Below are 15300 nucleotides of genomic sequence, written 5' to 3' on the forward strand. Positions count from 1 at the left end.
CCTCCCGGGATGGTGCTGCTCTTCTCTCTAGAAATTTGGCAAATAGTCTTAGAGCTGAAACATGACAAACCAGGGCCCAGATCAGGACGCAGACAAACTGGCTAAACCGACCGTCTGCTAGCCGCCTCACGTCACAGAACTCAGATAATTCACAGCACATAGAAACACTTTCACCTAGATATTATCACATAGAGACTGTGTCTGTACCTCGAACTAGTAAATACAAAAAACTTCCAAAACCTTTTAAGGGTAAAAATTTAATTGATGTTCAAAAAATGAAAATCACAGATAAATCAGATAAACAAATGATAAAGCTTGGGTTACTGAATATTAGATCTATTTCTTCAAAAGCACTTATTGTAAATGAAATTATCACAGACAATAAACTAGACTTGCTGTGTTTGACAGAAACCTGGCTAAAACCAGACGATTACATTACTTTAAATGAATCTAGTCCTCAAGGTTATGATTATCGACACAATCCTCGACAGAAAGGCAAAGGGGGAGTGTGTTGCTGTAATTTATAGTAATATATTCAGAATCATTCAAAAGAATTTCAAATATAATTCCTTTGAAGTGATGGTGCTTTATGTAACATTATGTAAGTTGACATTTGTGCTGGCTACTGTATACAGGCCACCAGGGCACCATACTGACTTTATCAAAGAATTTGCTGAGTTTCTATCAGAGTTAGTACTGGCTGCGGATAAAGTCCTTGTTGTTGGTGATTTGAATATCCATGTAGATAATAATAAAGACGCATTTGGATTGGCATTTGCAGATATTTTAAACTCTATTGGAGTTAAACAACACGTGTCAGGACCCACTCATTGTCGTAATCATACCCTAGATCTAATACTGTCGCATGGAATAGATATTGATGCTGTTGAAATTCTACAGCAGAGCGATGATATATCAGATCATTATTTAGTCTCGTGTATAATACAATTAGCCAAGGCTACAAAACCACCACCCAGCCATAAATATTGTAGAACAATCACGTCTGCCACTAAAGATTGCTTTATAAATAATCTCCCCGAGCAGTTTCATCGCCTTAGTATACCTGACAACATAGAAGAACTCGATGCTGCAACAGAAACTATTGGCTCTCTCTTTTCCAGCACATTAGATGCGGTCGCTCCTTTACGTCTAAAGAAGATTAAGGAAACTAATCCAACGCCGTGGTATGATGAGCACACTCGGGCTCTAAAACGAGCTGTTAGAAAAGCTGAACGTAGTTGGAAGAAAACAAAACTAGAAGTTTTTCGCCTTTCGTGGAAAGAAAAAAAAGATTGAGTACAGAACAGCCATAAGAAATGCTAGATCTACTTATTTTTCAAATCTCTTAATAGAAAACAAACATAATCCTAGGTATTTATTTGACACAGTGGCTAAATTAACTAGAAACAGAGATTCAACTGCTGACGTTTCCATAGAGCACAGCAGTAATGACTTTATGAACTTCTTTACTTGCAAGATTGATAATATTAGAGAGAAAATTATAAACATGCAACCGTCTACAGTTTCTCTTCAGACAGTGCACTGTAGTGTCCCTGAGGTAAAACTAGAATCATTCGCCGCTATAGGAGAGGAAGAATTATCTAAACTTATCAAATCATCAAAATCAACGACATGTATGTTAGACCCAATGCCGACTAAACTACTGAAAGAAATGCTTCCAGAGGTCGTAGGTCCACTTCTTGATATAATTAATTCATCTTTAACACTAGGACACGTGCCAAAAACCTTTAAGCAGGCTATTATCAAACCTCTTATTAAAAAACCTCAACTAGATCCGAGAGATTTAGTAAATTACAGGCCAATCTCGAATCTACCTTTTCTGTCAAAGATACTAGAAAAGGCAGTTTCAACACAACTGTGTTCCTTTTTAGAAAGAAATGGAATCTGTGAGGATTTCCAGTCAGGATTTAGACCATACCATAGTACTGAGACTGCTCTCGTTAGAGTTACAAACGATCTACTCCTATCATCCGATCGTGGCTGTATTTCTCTATTAGTGTTATTAGATCTCAGTGCTGCTTTTGACACTATCGATCATAACATTCTTTTTAAAAAGACTTGAAAACTATATTGGCATTAGTGGAATTGCTTTGGCATGGTTCAAATCATACTTATCTGACCGTTATCAGTCTGTGGTAGTTAATGAAGAGATGTCGTATCGATCACAGGTTAAATATGGGGTACCACAAGGCTCAGTATTAGGACCGTTGCTTTTCACTCTGTACATGCTGCCCTTAGGAGAGATAATTAGGAAGCATGGTGTTAGTTTTCACTGCTACGCTGACGATACTCAGCTCTATATTTCCTCGCGCCCTGACGAAACCTACAAATTCACAAAACTAACAGAATGCATAGCTGACATTAAAAACTGGATGACAAGAAATTTCTTATTATTAAATTCAGAAAAAACTGATTTCCTAATCTTTGGACCAAAAACTTCCTCACGAAAAAACCTTGAATACTCTCTAACACTTGACGGGTGCTCCATTAAACCTTCGTCCTCAGTTAGGAACCTGGGTGTGCTCTTTGATACCAATCTTTCATTTGAAAGTCATGTTTCTAGTATCTGTAAAACCGCCTTCTTCCATCTAAAAAATATATCTAAATTACGACATATGCTCTCAATGACAAATGCGGAACAGTTGGTTCATGCATTCATGACCTCAAGACTAGATTATTGTAACGCTCTACTGGGTGGTTGTTCTGCTCGGCTTTTAAACAAACTACAGTTGGTTCAAAATGCGGCAGCTAGAGTTCTTACTAGAACCAGAAAGTATGACCATATTAGCCCAGTTCTGTCAACATTACATTGGCTCCCTATTAAACATCGTATAGATTTTAAAATCTTGCTACTTACTTATAAAGCTCTAAATGGTTTAGCTCCCCAGTACCTAAGTGAGCTCTTAATGCATTATAGTCCTTCACGTTTATTGCGATCTCAGAATTTAGGCCAGTTGATAATACCCAGAATATCAAAATCAACTGAAGGCGGCAGATCATTTTCCTATTTAGCACCTAAACTCTGGAACAATCTTCCTAGCATTGTTCGGGAAGCAGACACACTCTGTCAGTTTAAATCTAGACTAAAAACACATCTCTTTGCTCTTGCATACACATAACACATTATCAATACATTAACATTTTTCAAATCCGTTAAAGGATTGTTACGCTGCAATAATTAGGTCGGCCGGAACCGAGAACATTTCCTATAACACTAGATATACCTGTACATCAGAACAAGAATGGCATCTGCGCTAATATCTGTCTCTCTGCTTATCCTGAGGTTTGCCGGGTGCTGGATCCAGGCCGTATCCAGGTCAGATGGAGAACCTGCGTCTGGACCTGACTACAACGTAGCCCAGGATCCCCGTATCCGCTTACATATATTTATATATAATCGATTTTTAATCTCTATAATAAAAATGTACAATTCAGATTTTGATCTCCATATACATTTACATATATATATCTTCCAAGGGGTTTTTTCCCTCCTAGGACTTTTTTCCCAGTGCTAGCACGCTGGGTTTTTCTCCTAGGGGGTTTTTTCCACCCCTGAAGTCAGCCGACATTGGCTTAATGTAGCACCATCTTGTATATGTTACATATTACCACGCTTGCTTGTACAGTTTTAACCACTTCCCTTTTTTTCTGTGCTTCTAATATGTAAAGCTGCTTTGAAACAATTACCAATTGTAAAAGCGCTATATAAATAAATTTGACTTGACTTGACTTGACTAAAGTAAATATAATGAATATAGAAGCTAATATAGGGCATATATTTAGTGAAATGCTCCCTGTCGAGTTAATTTCTCTAGTGAACTAACATGCTGCAGATACTAAATGACTTGCCTGAGGTAAATGTAATGCTACGTGAGATATTATCCTCAAGATGTTTTACTGAAGTCTTTCTGCAGTTGAAACACTGGTTGAGAGATTACACGTAAACAAGATCATCTGTTCTTCTTCTGAGCTTCTTCCTGTTGTGGGGGTTAGCAAAAACAGCATTGCATTACCTTAAGCGCCCTCTTCAGGATTGGAGTGTGGATCACCTATGACTGACTGTATTCGTCATCTGACTGTATGCACTGAACTGTGATGTCTGTACCATTACGGTTTGGGACAAATACATGTACAGTTAAACAAAATGATAGAGGGGACCCCTGCAGTGTGAACTGTGTGTCAACATATCAGATTCAACCTTTTATGACCAGGCAAAGTTAGTTCAGGTTGTAAAATGTCTTCCCAAAAACTTCATAATGATAATTTTACCTTTGAAAATAATGGTTTTGTTTACACTTACATGTGTTCAAGGTATGCCATTATTTTTCACTTGATGGTTACACCACATGACATTTTTTTTAAAGTCTTTACATTAAAACTTTTTTTAAATGGTATAAAAGTTTTTATGAAACCATATGAATACAAAAAATTATGTTTAAGAACTTGACACATGTATCTTAAACTATATATATAATTTTTAAAAGACACTCTCATTGACCAATAAAATTTGTACAAGGCTTAGAGAGAAAAAAAACTGCCAACCAATGGGACTTTGGCATCACTTTTTATGTCGTTTGGTTTCATATCATCTCATTAAATTGTTTCGTTATGATATGAGAACACAAATCGAATAGAGAGATTGCTGTTTTGCTCAACATGTAGCAAATATGAGACCTAGCGAATAGAAAATATCGGCCTGACATCTACTTTTGGCTTTACACAGCGTACCGTCATGTTTTCTGGAACCCTCTCCGGTAACATCTGCCGGCGAATGGGTTCGAAACTGTAGAAGACACTCTGCAGATTCCTCGGCATGTGCGAGGTGACAGACCGATCTGTCCTCGGAGGGACCTTTCACTTACCCATTTACCCCGAACACACTTCTGCTCCACGGTCCTGATTCTCCCCTTGGTTGCCATTCGGCCTGCAGTGCCATTTCCAGTAATAGGGCTTCAAGCGTGATCAACTCCAAGCCTCCTCTTCGGAGGGGCAAATGGACAAAACTTGTTTTGGCAAAAGGTGTTCATTCTCTCATCGGGGCACATTTCGCCTTGTTTTCCCTCCCTCCGTCTCACTCCTTTTCCTTTGTGACCCGGTGTGCGGCAGAGCTCTGCACTTGGCTACTCGTGGCAGGCCAGTTGGTGCTTGAGCAAGGCAGTATCATCCTACCCTACCAGCAGCCCTCCTAACAGCCCCCCAGCTGGGAGAGAGCAGAGCCCTCATAAAAGTAGCAGAAAGATGTATTAAAAGTAGTAAATATACACATCCAGCCCAGTGAGCTGTGAAAGTTGTGAATTGGTTTTTAAAGCTTTGTTAAGACCAGAAAGCACAGATGTTAAAAACAGGTTCAGATGTAGCGACAGATGGTATTTGATTATGAAGCAGACTGTTCGTGTAATGCAAGGATGCTGCTTCAGCCCAACTGCAAGGAGCCTGTCGGCTCTGAGCTGAGGCGGGAAGCCCCAGAGGTTCGTCCTCCTCCGTAAAAAGGATGGCGGAACGAGCCTGGCGCGTTTGACCGCGCCTGGTCGTGACGTTTGGATTCAGCCATGAGCCCCGGATCCAGACCGATGCAGCTGCGTCTGAAGTTGCATGTAGTGCCAGAAGGAATGATGAGGTCATTGTCTTCTTGATAAAGGGAAGGTCACACACGCCTGTTAGTGCTAGCTCTACACATCCAAAACAAAATGCCCCGATCCGACAGAGGTCAGCCGGCCGGTGCGCCGCTTACACAAGCTTTAGTGTTTGTTCGCATTTTGAACGGGAAAAAAAGCAAACATTTCATTCTTTCCAATTTATTGTATTCATGAAAAATCTCACATGCTTACAACATTGCAACAACAAAGCCATTAAAATTCATTGTACCTTACGGAGAGGCCTGTGAGAACATGGAACCTTTATCCCCCTCTGCTTTAATAACAACCAATTAATAACAGCGATCTTTCCTTTCTCTTTTCTGAGAGAGCATCACGGTAGCGACATTATTCTCGTGTTATCTCTTTAGGGAGGGGAGAGAAGAGGGGATGGTGGTAAAATTTTCAACAATGAATGGGCCAACACAAACACAGCTGTTTTATTGTTGTGCTGTTAAGATGTGCTTTTCAAAGGCGCGATGATGAAATCAAACAGAAGGGGAGCGGCGAGCGGCTCTGCTCGTCATTATGGCGCGGAGGGTGGCGATGGGGGTGGGAGGGGGGTATCTGACCCCACCTCCTGTTCGGCGGAGCCGCTGGAGCGGTCCGGGCCCACTAAAGTGCCTCTTTGTATCAGACTATAAATTACAGCGGCGGCCGCCTCGCTTCCCTCCGCAACGCAGCCACAAAAGCGCGAGCGCTGCTCTTTTCTCCCCACGCGCGCCTTTCTTTGCAATTAAGATTGGACGTTGATGTGTGTATTTGAAGCACTTTATTATTATTTTTTTTTTCAGATTGTTCCTATTAATCCAGTTGAAATGACACCATTCTGTCAAAGACAACATAATCAAGAAACAGTTATCGTGATATATCTGATGAAGTGTATCGCCAGTGACTCAATTCAGCCTGAATCAAAGATTTGCGAATTTGAATTTGATTTAGAAAAAGCCTATAAACATTTTAATAGCTTAAATAAATATTACACATTTCAAATTAAGCTACGCCCATATTGTTGGTTATTTTAAAAAAAAAAAAGTTCAACTTTGTTTTCTCTGTGAGGCATAGTGGAAGTGAATGTGGCCAATTTTCAGAGGATTTAAAAGCAGAAACGTGAATCTTGTAAATTTATAAAATACCTTAATTCTTCTGTTAAAATTGTACTGTTTAAGCTGCAAGGTCGCTCTTATAGTCAATTTTATAGAGTTTTACAGGATTAAAATGAAAATTAGCCGAACCTTTACTCACCCTCAAGCCATACTATGACTTTCTTTTTTCTGATGAACACAATCTGAGAAATATTAATAAATATCCTGACGCGTCTGATCTTTGTAATGGCAGTAAGCGTTACCAAATGAGTATGAGCTGAAGAAAGTGCATCCATCATAAACATATTCCACAAGGCACTGGGGCTCAATAAAGGCCTTCTGAAGCAAAGCGATGTGTTTGTGTAAAAAAAAAAAAAACTACCTTCCACCAGACTGCCCTCCGTATAAAGCTTACGCTACGTCTTACGTCTTCCCTTTTCAACTTACAGAAAAAGTGTAACTGATGCAATGCCAGTTTACACTTTCTTCGTAACTTGAATACGGAAGGCGGTCAGGCGGAAGCTAGATAGCCTATTTTACTTAATAACTTGTTAAATATGGATTTTTTTTTTTAACGCATCGCTTCGCTTCAGAAGGCCTTTATTAACCCCCCAGTGCCGTGTGGAATACGTTTATGATGGATGGATGTGGATGGATGCACTTTCTTTAGCTCATACCAGTTTGGTGACGCATATTGCCATTATAAAGCTCGGATGCATTAGGATATTTATTAATATATCTCCGATTGTGTTCGCAAAGAAAGAAGAAATTCATAGGATGGCTTGAGGGTGAGTAAAGCTTAGGGTAAGTTTCATTTGGAAGTGAACTAATCCTTTAAGTTGTCATGTACAATTTAATATAGGCCTATATCACACAGAAAAGGTTAGCTCATACTGTTTACTTCTTGTGGCTATTCAGTTGAAACAGTATTGTATTATAGGCTGTACTATTTAACAGTATCTTAACATTTACTGATTGGCCCCATTGACTTCCATTGTAAGCGTTTCACTGCAACCCAGAATTTTTTTCTCTTTATAAAAGAAAATGACGAGCTGAAATGAGTTTTCGTGGCAATCAACTTGAAGTTCTGTGAGTCTTAAGTTGAAATGATCCCGAAATTAACCTAAAACAGGGCTATATGTGTGTGGAATATCTCCACATTTACAACAGATCAGTTCTTCTGGCATCACAGGCAACTCCAAATCTCCTTAGTTTTTCTCTGATTACCATGCTGATTTAAATGATGACAAATGGCAAAAGGAAACACCTGATCTAGGACTTAGTTTTTATTTTGCACAAGCTTGCATATATACTGCACATACATTCAGTTCCGAGGAGATGGAAGGCACACGAGGCACTTTGACTACTGTATTGTGTAGGTGGTAAAAAGCAAAGGTAAAAGTCTGATTAAGTGATTAGAAATAAAAACTTCAAAACACACATTTTTCACCTTCCAAACAAGATAGAAGAAATGTTTTTTTTTTTTTTTGTACATCTTTTTTTCTTTCCTTTTTTTTTCATCAAGCGTCTCTTATGACTACAGTGTCTGAAATTACAGTGGCTACCTGGACATAAGTGTCTCTTTATGTCTCTACAGAGTTAAGGAGCTTAGGAGGGCATTTATATTGTCTCTTTCTACCAAATAAAATTACAATACATCCCCAGAAATACCAAAATTGTACACCATCACCAAATAAATTATGATAAATTAAACCAATAAATTATGAAAGTTCTGCATGACAAATTGACAACAAAATCCACAATGCTATCCCGTTAACAATGTATGTGTATCCTTCAAAACGTATCAAAGAAAATTGTAACAGTTTCAGCTGGAATTACCATACTAGAATCAAAGAGTTCTTTCATACAAAAAAAGCATAACAATGCTATTTACATCATATTGCTAAATCATAGAAAGGCAGTGTTTTCTCATTTTCGGTTTGTATTTACATACATGTCGAAGCCAGTGAAATCATGTTTAAAACCCTTCAGGGAGCACACACCTCATAAATACAGCATCAAATCTACAAAGAGTCAAGAGTCTTGTACAACACATTGCATTCAGTACAAATAATTGTTCCCCTCCCAGAAATATAGTCATATACAAAGGTTCTTTCTTCCTTTTCTCTTCTGTAATGTCTTTCTTTGTAATAAAAAACAGTCCCAAACAGAGTTTGGCAATTGATTTGTACAGATCACCACATTTTCCATCGCATGAAAACAAATAAAAAGTTTCTCTTCATGTCAAATGTAAATGAGCAATAGTAATAGTGTACTTCATACCCATACTTTGAATCAAGGTTATTCAGAGAGTTTTTTCTTCTTCTATAGAGTGTCCTTAATGGAGTGCGAAATGTACACGGCTACATTTAGGATTTTCGACACAAAGCAACACAGCAAATGACCCTGTGTAACCACGCAAACAGATCCATCTCATTTCAATACCAAATTAATCGAGAACACCTTTGACGGGCAACCCTGAAGAAGTGCTGAGATGAAGGGGAGAAAAATAGTCGCCACTCAAAACATTTAAAACATCATAACACTTCTAGAAGTACAATAGCAAGAAGAAAAAAAAAAAGAAAAAAAAGACTTGAGATGTTGAACGAAACCTCCCTCTGGTTTGTCTTGAAGATGCAGTACAGTGATAAATACAAAGAAAAGTTCAAAAAGAGAAACAATAGATAAAAGAAAATAAACAGAAGTCCTTATGGGAACTAAAACTAACGTACTACCATGCGTGTATATGCGTGTATATCACACACTCCCTGCAAACACAAGTAAGTACGCACACACACCTAAGCACACACATTGCCTCTGTGCTACATTAAATGGCTTAAAGTACATCCGATTCATGGGGAACTAAGTTCTTCTTCTTCTTCAAATGGGCTGTAAAAAGTTAGTTTTTTCATGGACTTTGCATGTAGTTCATTACCTAGAACCTAGAAGTGGAAAACATAACCCTCCATTTCAATCTGTGCTATTGTTTTTCCAGGTCGATCTATGTTTTTATGTCAAATCGTATAATTTCTGTCATTTTTATAAAAAAAAAAATAAATAAATAATAATTTGCTGGTGTGGTTAACATTAGGCACAGGCAATTATCAGATTCATTAAGTGCGTAAAATACACGATACCTGTTTGTATAGCTGAATATGAGCAGATGAATTTGACTAAGCACCAAATTAAAATAGTGTGTAACACTTTAGTTTAGGGTCCAATAGTTGCTTATTAGCATGCATATTCTTGGATATTGGCTAATTATTAGTACTTATAAAGCACATAATAAAGCCTTATTCTGCATGACCATATTCTACATCCCTTAATTAATACCTACACTTAACTACTACCCTACCAACTATTAATAAGCAGTAATTAGGAATTTATTGAGGCAAAAGTCATAGCTAATAGTGAGAATTGGACCCTAAACTAAAGTGTGACCAAATATTGCAATGACACAAGCTTCACTTTTAGGTTGAAAATGCTGCAAAGCATCACCTTTAAATGAAACAGTGATAACAGAATTCCTTACGACTTGAAAGAATCATTTATTTATCACAATGCATGTAAAGGAGAACGCATGTCAGCACAGCCTTGCGAGAGACTTGAGAAGAGAACAGGGCCAAACATCTCCTTTTTTCAACTCCTAACTGTGTTTCGGGTTTGTTTTTCCTCTTCTTTACAATACATAGTGAATAGCTTGGCGTTTTGTGCGTTGTCCGGGGGCTGTGGATGATGCCAGCCCTGGCGACAGAATGACAGCACCTCATGCTCTTTTGTGCCCATTAATCTAGAAGTCAGCAGGTTTTTTAAGGCATTGTGCTGACAATAATTGCCGGCCTGCGTTTCAATTCATCAGCTGGATTTGCCCAATGCAAACGGCACAGGCTTCCAGAGCAGATCACATGTCCAGCCCTTGCCCTCTACTGCCGACTCTTATTTATGAACTACGAAGGGATGCACAAAGAGTCTGAAGGCCCTCTTTTCTTTTGTGAACACAGATTTAAGAAGAAAGTGTGCTTTTTTTTTCTCTCTCTCGGGTGGGCTAATTGTTGTAATTGGTTATTTGCGTGGATCTCTTAGCTACTAAAAAGCAACTTCATATGATTCATAGAAATGTACAATTGAACTCAAACAAACAATATCTCTCTCTAACATGGTTTCACTACTGATAAACTGTACACTGCCACAGCATAATCAGATGATTGTGAATATTAAGCAAATCTGTACATTTCTAACAAATAAACTATGTACAATCCAGTACGTACAAAGAAAAAAAAAACTTTTGCTAATGCTCAAATAATTATTCTCAGCCAAAATCTCTAGTGTGTAAACCGAACTTGAGATAATCTACCAAATTTACGGTCCAATTATAGAGGTGTTCCCAGCCAGCAGGTGGAGAAAATGAACAACAACCATTCTCTTTTCTTGATGCCGTACGGCACGTGTTTGTGTTTGTGAATTAATGTCTGTGTATGAGAGTGATGTGTGTGTGTGAGTGTGTTTATGTGAGCAGTTGTGACAGTGTGTTTTTTATGAGCAAGAATGGTTTCTCAGTGGGAAGGCGTCCATTTTTTTTGTGCCGAACTGGCTTGCCCCAGTATGAAATGGCCATGTTGCTTAGTTACAAGAGAGGCTGCTCCGTCAAGGGGGGGAAAAAAACCTACGAGTAGGCCTCCCTCCCTAGAGCCAGTGCTATCAATGTGGACACAAAACACAAGAACATTGGACCCTAGCCAACATGGAAGAATGGCTAAACCAAAAAAAAAAAAAAAAAAACCCAAAACCCCCCCCAAAAAAAACAGCAACAACAAAAAAAAAACAGTTAATGCTGTTCCTTTCAAGAATAACATCAAATATATATATATATTTTTATATTATATATATATGAATTTCCCACATAGAAAATGTATACCCCTCTTTATTATTATTATTTTTTTTGTCCAAAGAATAATTTATTTTCTGTAGCATTGCCATGAGAAACAAGAATACCACATGTCAATTTTTTGTCTTTCATTTCCTTTCTTCCTTTTTTTTGTAGCAAGCATGAATAACATTAATGGTAATAATTATATTAATCATAAATAATAATTACATCTATACAAGCTACAAATGCAAGTCTTATTCAGCAATAGTAAAACCATCACACATTGCAAACATCCTGGGATAAAACAAAGCCCTCAACAAAAATGACCAATAAAAGAGAGAAATTCAGGGTGTCAGTTCCATTTGTTAACCATTTTGTCTGGTAAACATAGTAATGCCCAATTTAAAGGCAAGGAAAAGGGGGTAAGGATTGAATACAGTCAAAACAATCAAAAATTTTATAGACTTTCCCAAAAAGAAGCACAAAAAAAAAATAAAAAAAAAATTAACAGCTAAGTCATTCGAAAGTAGCCGGGACTTAAAAATAGGAATGCTACCTCTTAAAGATTTCTCGAAAAGAAGGGATGATACTTGGTAAGCAATTCAAATCACTACTCATGCAGAAGCTCCTGCAGACAATTGGGAGATTTGAAAATCTCTGGGACCTCACTGTCCAGCTTGCAGATGACCTTGTATATGGCCTTCTTCCAGGAAGGATCAACATCTTTGCCTGCCACAATGGCATTGAAAAACTCCCGTAACGTGATCTGCGCCACTTCCAGGAATCGCTCCGGAACCTGCTGATACACAAGGAGACAATGACATTAATAAACATATTATGTTTCAATCCCAAGTCTCTGATTAAGAAAAGAAAGGGAAAAAAGAAAATAAGATTTTCAAACTGAGGCTCAAGTGAGACCCTCCAAGAGCTGAAAGACCCTCCTGGCAGAAACTGTGTAGGGGAGTGTCGGGCTGCCAAGTCTGAGGGGACATAGAGAACAGCCCCAAACATAGTCACTACACTAATTCCTCTTTGTTTCAGTAGCTGAAACACATTCTGGTGGTGGCGACTTGAATGCCCGTGTTGGAGTGGAACTTAACTGTTAAGTCTTTCAAATCTTTTATATCAATTGTCTTCTCTCTCTTTTTTGTTTTTTTTTTGTTTTTGTATAGCTGCAACATCGGGAGACGTGAAAGTACTTAATTGCTTTTGAAAGGTTACAGTGAAAAAAGCAACAAGACAAATCAAAACCAATGCATAACAACTTACAGTCAATGTTTTGAATGTGGCAGAATTTGTGAGGTTGTAACCAAGGGGAACTCATTGGGTTAAACATTACCTGAGCTGTTCCTCTTTTAGAGTCTACTTCCTAGAGGGAGCGAAACATAATTTGTTGACTTCCCTTTATTTGACACAAGATTGTTAGCGATGTCTCATAAAATGTCTTTTTGTCTCAATATGCTTCCACTTCTAGAAGGGGAAGAAGAAGATTCTGCCACTGATAGCGGCCCATAAAATACTAGGCTACATTCTTATCGGGTTCCAGAGAAACTTCATTCTGTGACGTTCACGTAGCTCATTGCTTGGGCACCGAGTTTCAAACCAAAGCTGGAGCCGTAATACTACATCAAAGGTGGAGAAATTTAAGGAAAGGGTCCCACTTTATATTAAGTGGCCTTAACTACTATGTACTTACATTTAAATTAATAATTTGATACAATGCACTTATTGTGTACATACATGTTTTTACATTGTACTTATATTTTAAAAACACCTGCATGTAATTACATCTATAATTAATTTCTGTAATTACATTTATAATTACACTGTTGACCCATCCCTTACACCTTACCCCTAGCCTTAAACCTACCCATACCACCAAAGCGTCCCCTAACCTTACCCGTATCCCACCTCAATAGCTGCAAGAGTGTTTTGCAATTCAATATGAACCCAATAAGTACATTGTACTTATTTTTTTATGTAAGTACATAGTAGTTAAGGCCACTTAATATAAAGTGGGACCAAGGAAAGTTGCTTGGTGCTCTTGAACAGGGTCTTGAACTCTAACAGCAGTGTTTTCCCATGCAATATAATCAGGTGTGTAAGGCTCTACTTAGGAGTTTGCTCTCTACAACCAGAACACATCCTCTCTGGCGTGAGGCTGTTGTTCGTGAGACAGGGCCAAGACCGGGGGCGTACTGTAGACTGGCCCTGTGATCTCTTTAGCACCAGTGACAGTTCCTCTCCGCTAACATTATAGAGATGATTAGCCAGGCAAAGAACTAAGCCACCTCCCCTACAGCTAGACAAGACACTTCCCAGACATGGTGCTTACTGCCACACACACTCACAAACACCCACACGCTCAAACACAGATGGGGAAGCAGGCACGAGGACACAGAAACAGACACAAAGGTTGCATCCGAGAACAGAATGCTGTCGTATTAAATGTGTTACTGTAGGCCACAGAGAAAACGCTAGCCTTTGACGGATACAGCTGGGACCGTTCACCCAAAAATGAAAACTCTGTCATTATTTATTCACCTTAATGTCATTGCGAACCTGTATGAGCTCTGGGGGTTTTTTTTGTCCATAGTAGTCAGTGCTGCCATTGGAAGTCAGTGGGGGTCAAATGTTGTTTTCGGACCCCATTGACCCATTGAAATTTTTTTTTTTCCACTTCTGTTTTTTGATTAATGTCAGATCCGTTTATACTCTAACCATCCCAAATCAATGTATTCGCAGCAAAGCTCATGGCACCATCTAATATTCATCTGCCCCTGCAAGGTTAAAGTCCTATAGTTGGTTTTTATCAATGCAGTCTTCTCCCATGGATCAGCGCTTAGTTTGGCGTCAGTACTATCAATCAGACTCTGACTGCTTCTCAAAGGCCCTGCCAGGTGAGCAGTTGTCAGGACAAAGAATCTCATCCATGCGACCCACACCATCCCCAGCTCCCTTTTTTCCATTAAGTGTGTTAAATATACTGTCATCAAAGGCATACCCTTGTCTGGAAGGCCTTGACCATTGTGGAAGATGTTTCACTCTGCTGCCACAATCATAAGTGCTTGACTTTTGGTTGTGATGCAGTATTAAAATATAGCATGGCTATAAATACTGAACTTATAATGGCAGTTAAACTAGATGGCATGATTCAACGGAGTGTAGTTGATGGCTTGATTGGGTTTATATGCTGTAACGTGCATTACTCTGCCTCCCTTTTATGATGTGCTTAGGGAGTAAATAGCTAAAAGTAGCGATGTTGCTAACTGTATAGTGTAACATAATAGCATAGCTTTTCCAGTAACAAGTTGGTGTTTTCAACAAGTAGCACTGTAGGGTGACAAAACGTGCTCTCTAGTGAGTTGATTCATTTGGAGGATTTATTTTAATGAACTAGTTTTAAAAAATGCATTCATTAGTTCATTTCAATCATCACTCCATTTTGTTGTCGGAACTATATCTCTCAAATTGCTTTGGGAAGTTCATTTTACTGAAGTGGCTAAAATGATTAATTGATTCATTTGAATGTTCGGAGAGCTGTCGCTTTCATATAGCGTTACAATGATTCGTTTGGATGATTCATTTAAAAAAAATCATTCATTAGTTCAATTTAATCATCACTCCATTTTTTTGATGGAACTATATGGCTTAAATAGCTTTGTGAAGTTCATTTTACTAAAGTGGTTAAAAT

General features: G+C 38.4%; 1 protein-coding gene across 5 annotated transcripts in view; it reads right to left on the minus strand.

Moving 5' to 3' along the window:
* Positions 1-7836: 7836 nt before the first annotated feature.
* Positions 7837-15300, minus strand: part of prox1a (prospero homeobox 1a) — a 40284-nt gene continuing 32820 nt past the window's right edge. For 3 of the 5 annotated variants that reach the window (XM_067367081.1, XM_067367079.1, XM_067367080.1), the window contains exon 5: positions 7837-12405. In XM_067367081.1, the coding sequence (XP_067223182.1) occupies positions 12217-12405 (189 nt within the window). In that variant the 3' untranslated portion in view covers positions 7837-12216. The other 2 variants (XM_067367082.1, XM_067367083.1) reach the window with 2 other exon arrangements.

This window comes from Chanodichthys erythropterus, chromosome 18 (genome assembly GCF_024489055.1).
Source record: "Chanodichthys erythropterus isolate Z2021 chromosome 18, ASM2448905v1, whole genome shotgun sequence".
NCBI lineage: Eukaryota > Metazoa > Chordata > Actinopteri > Cypriniformes > Xenocyprididae > Chanodichthys > Chanodichthys erythropterus.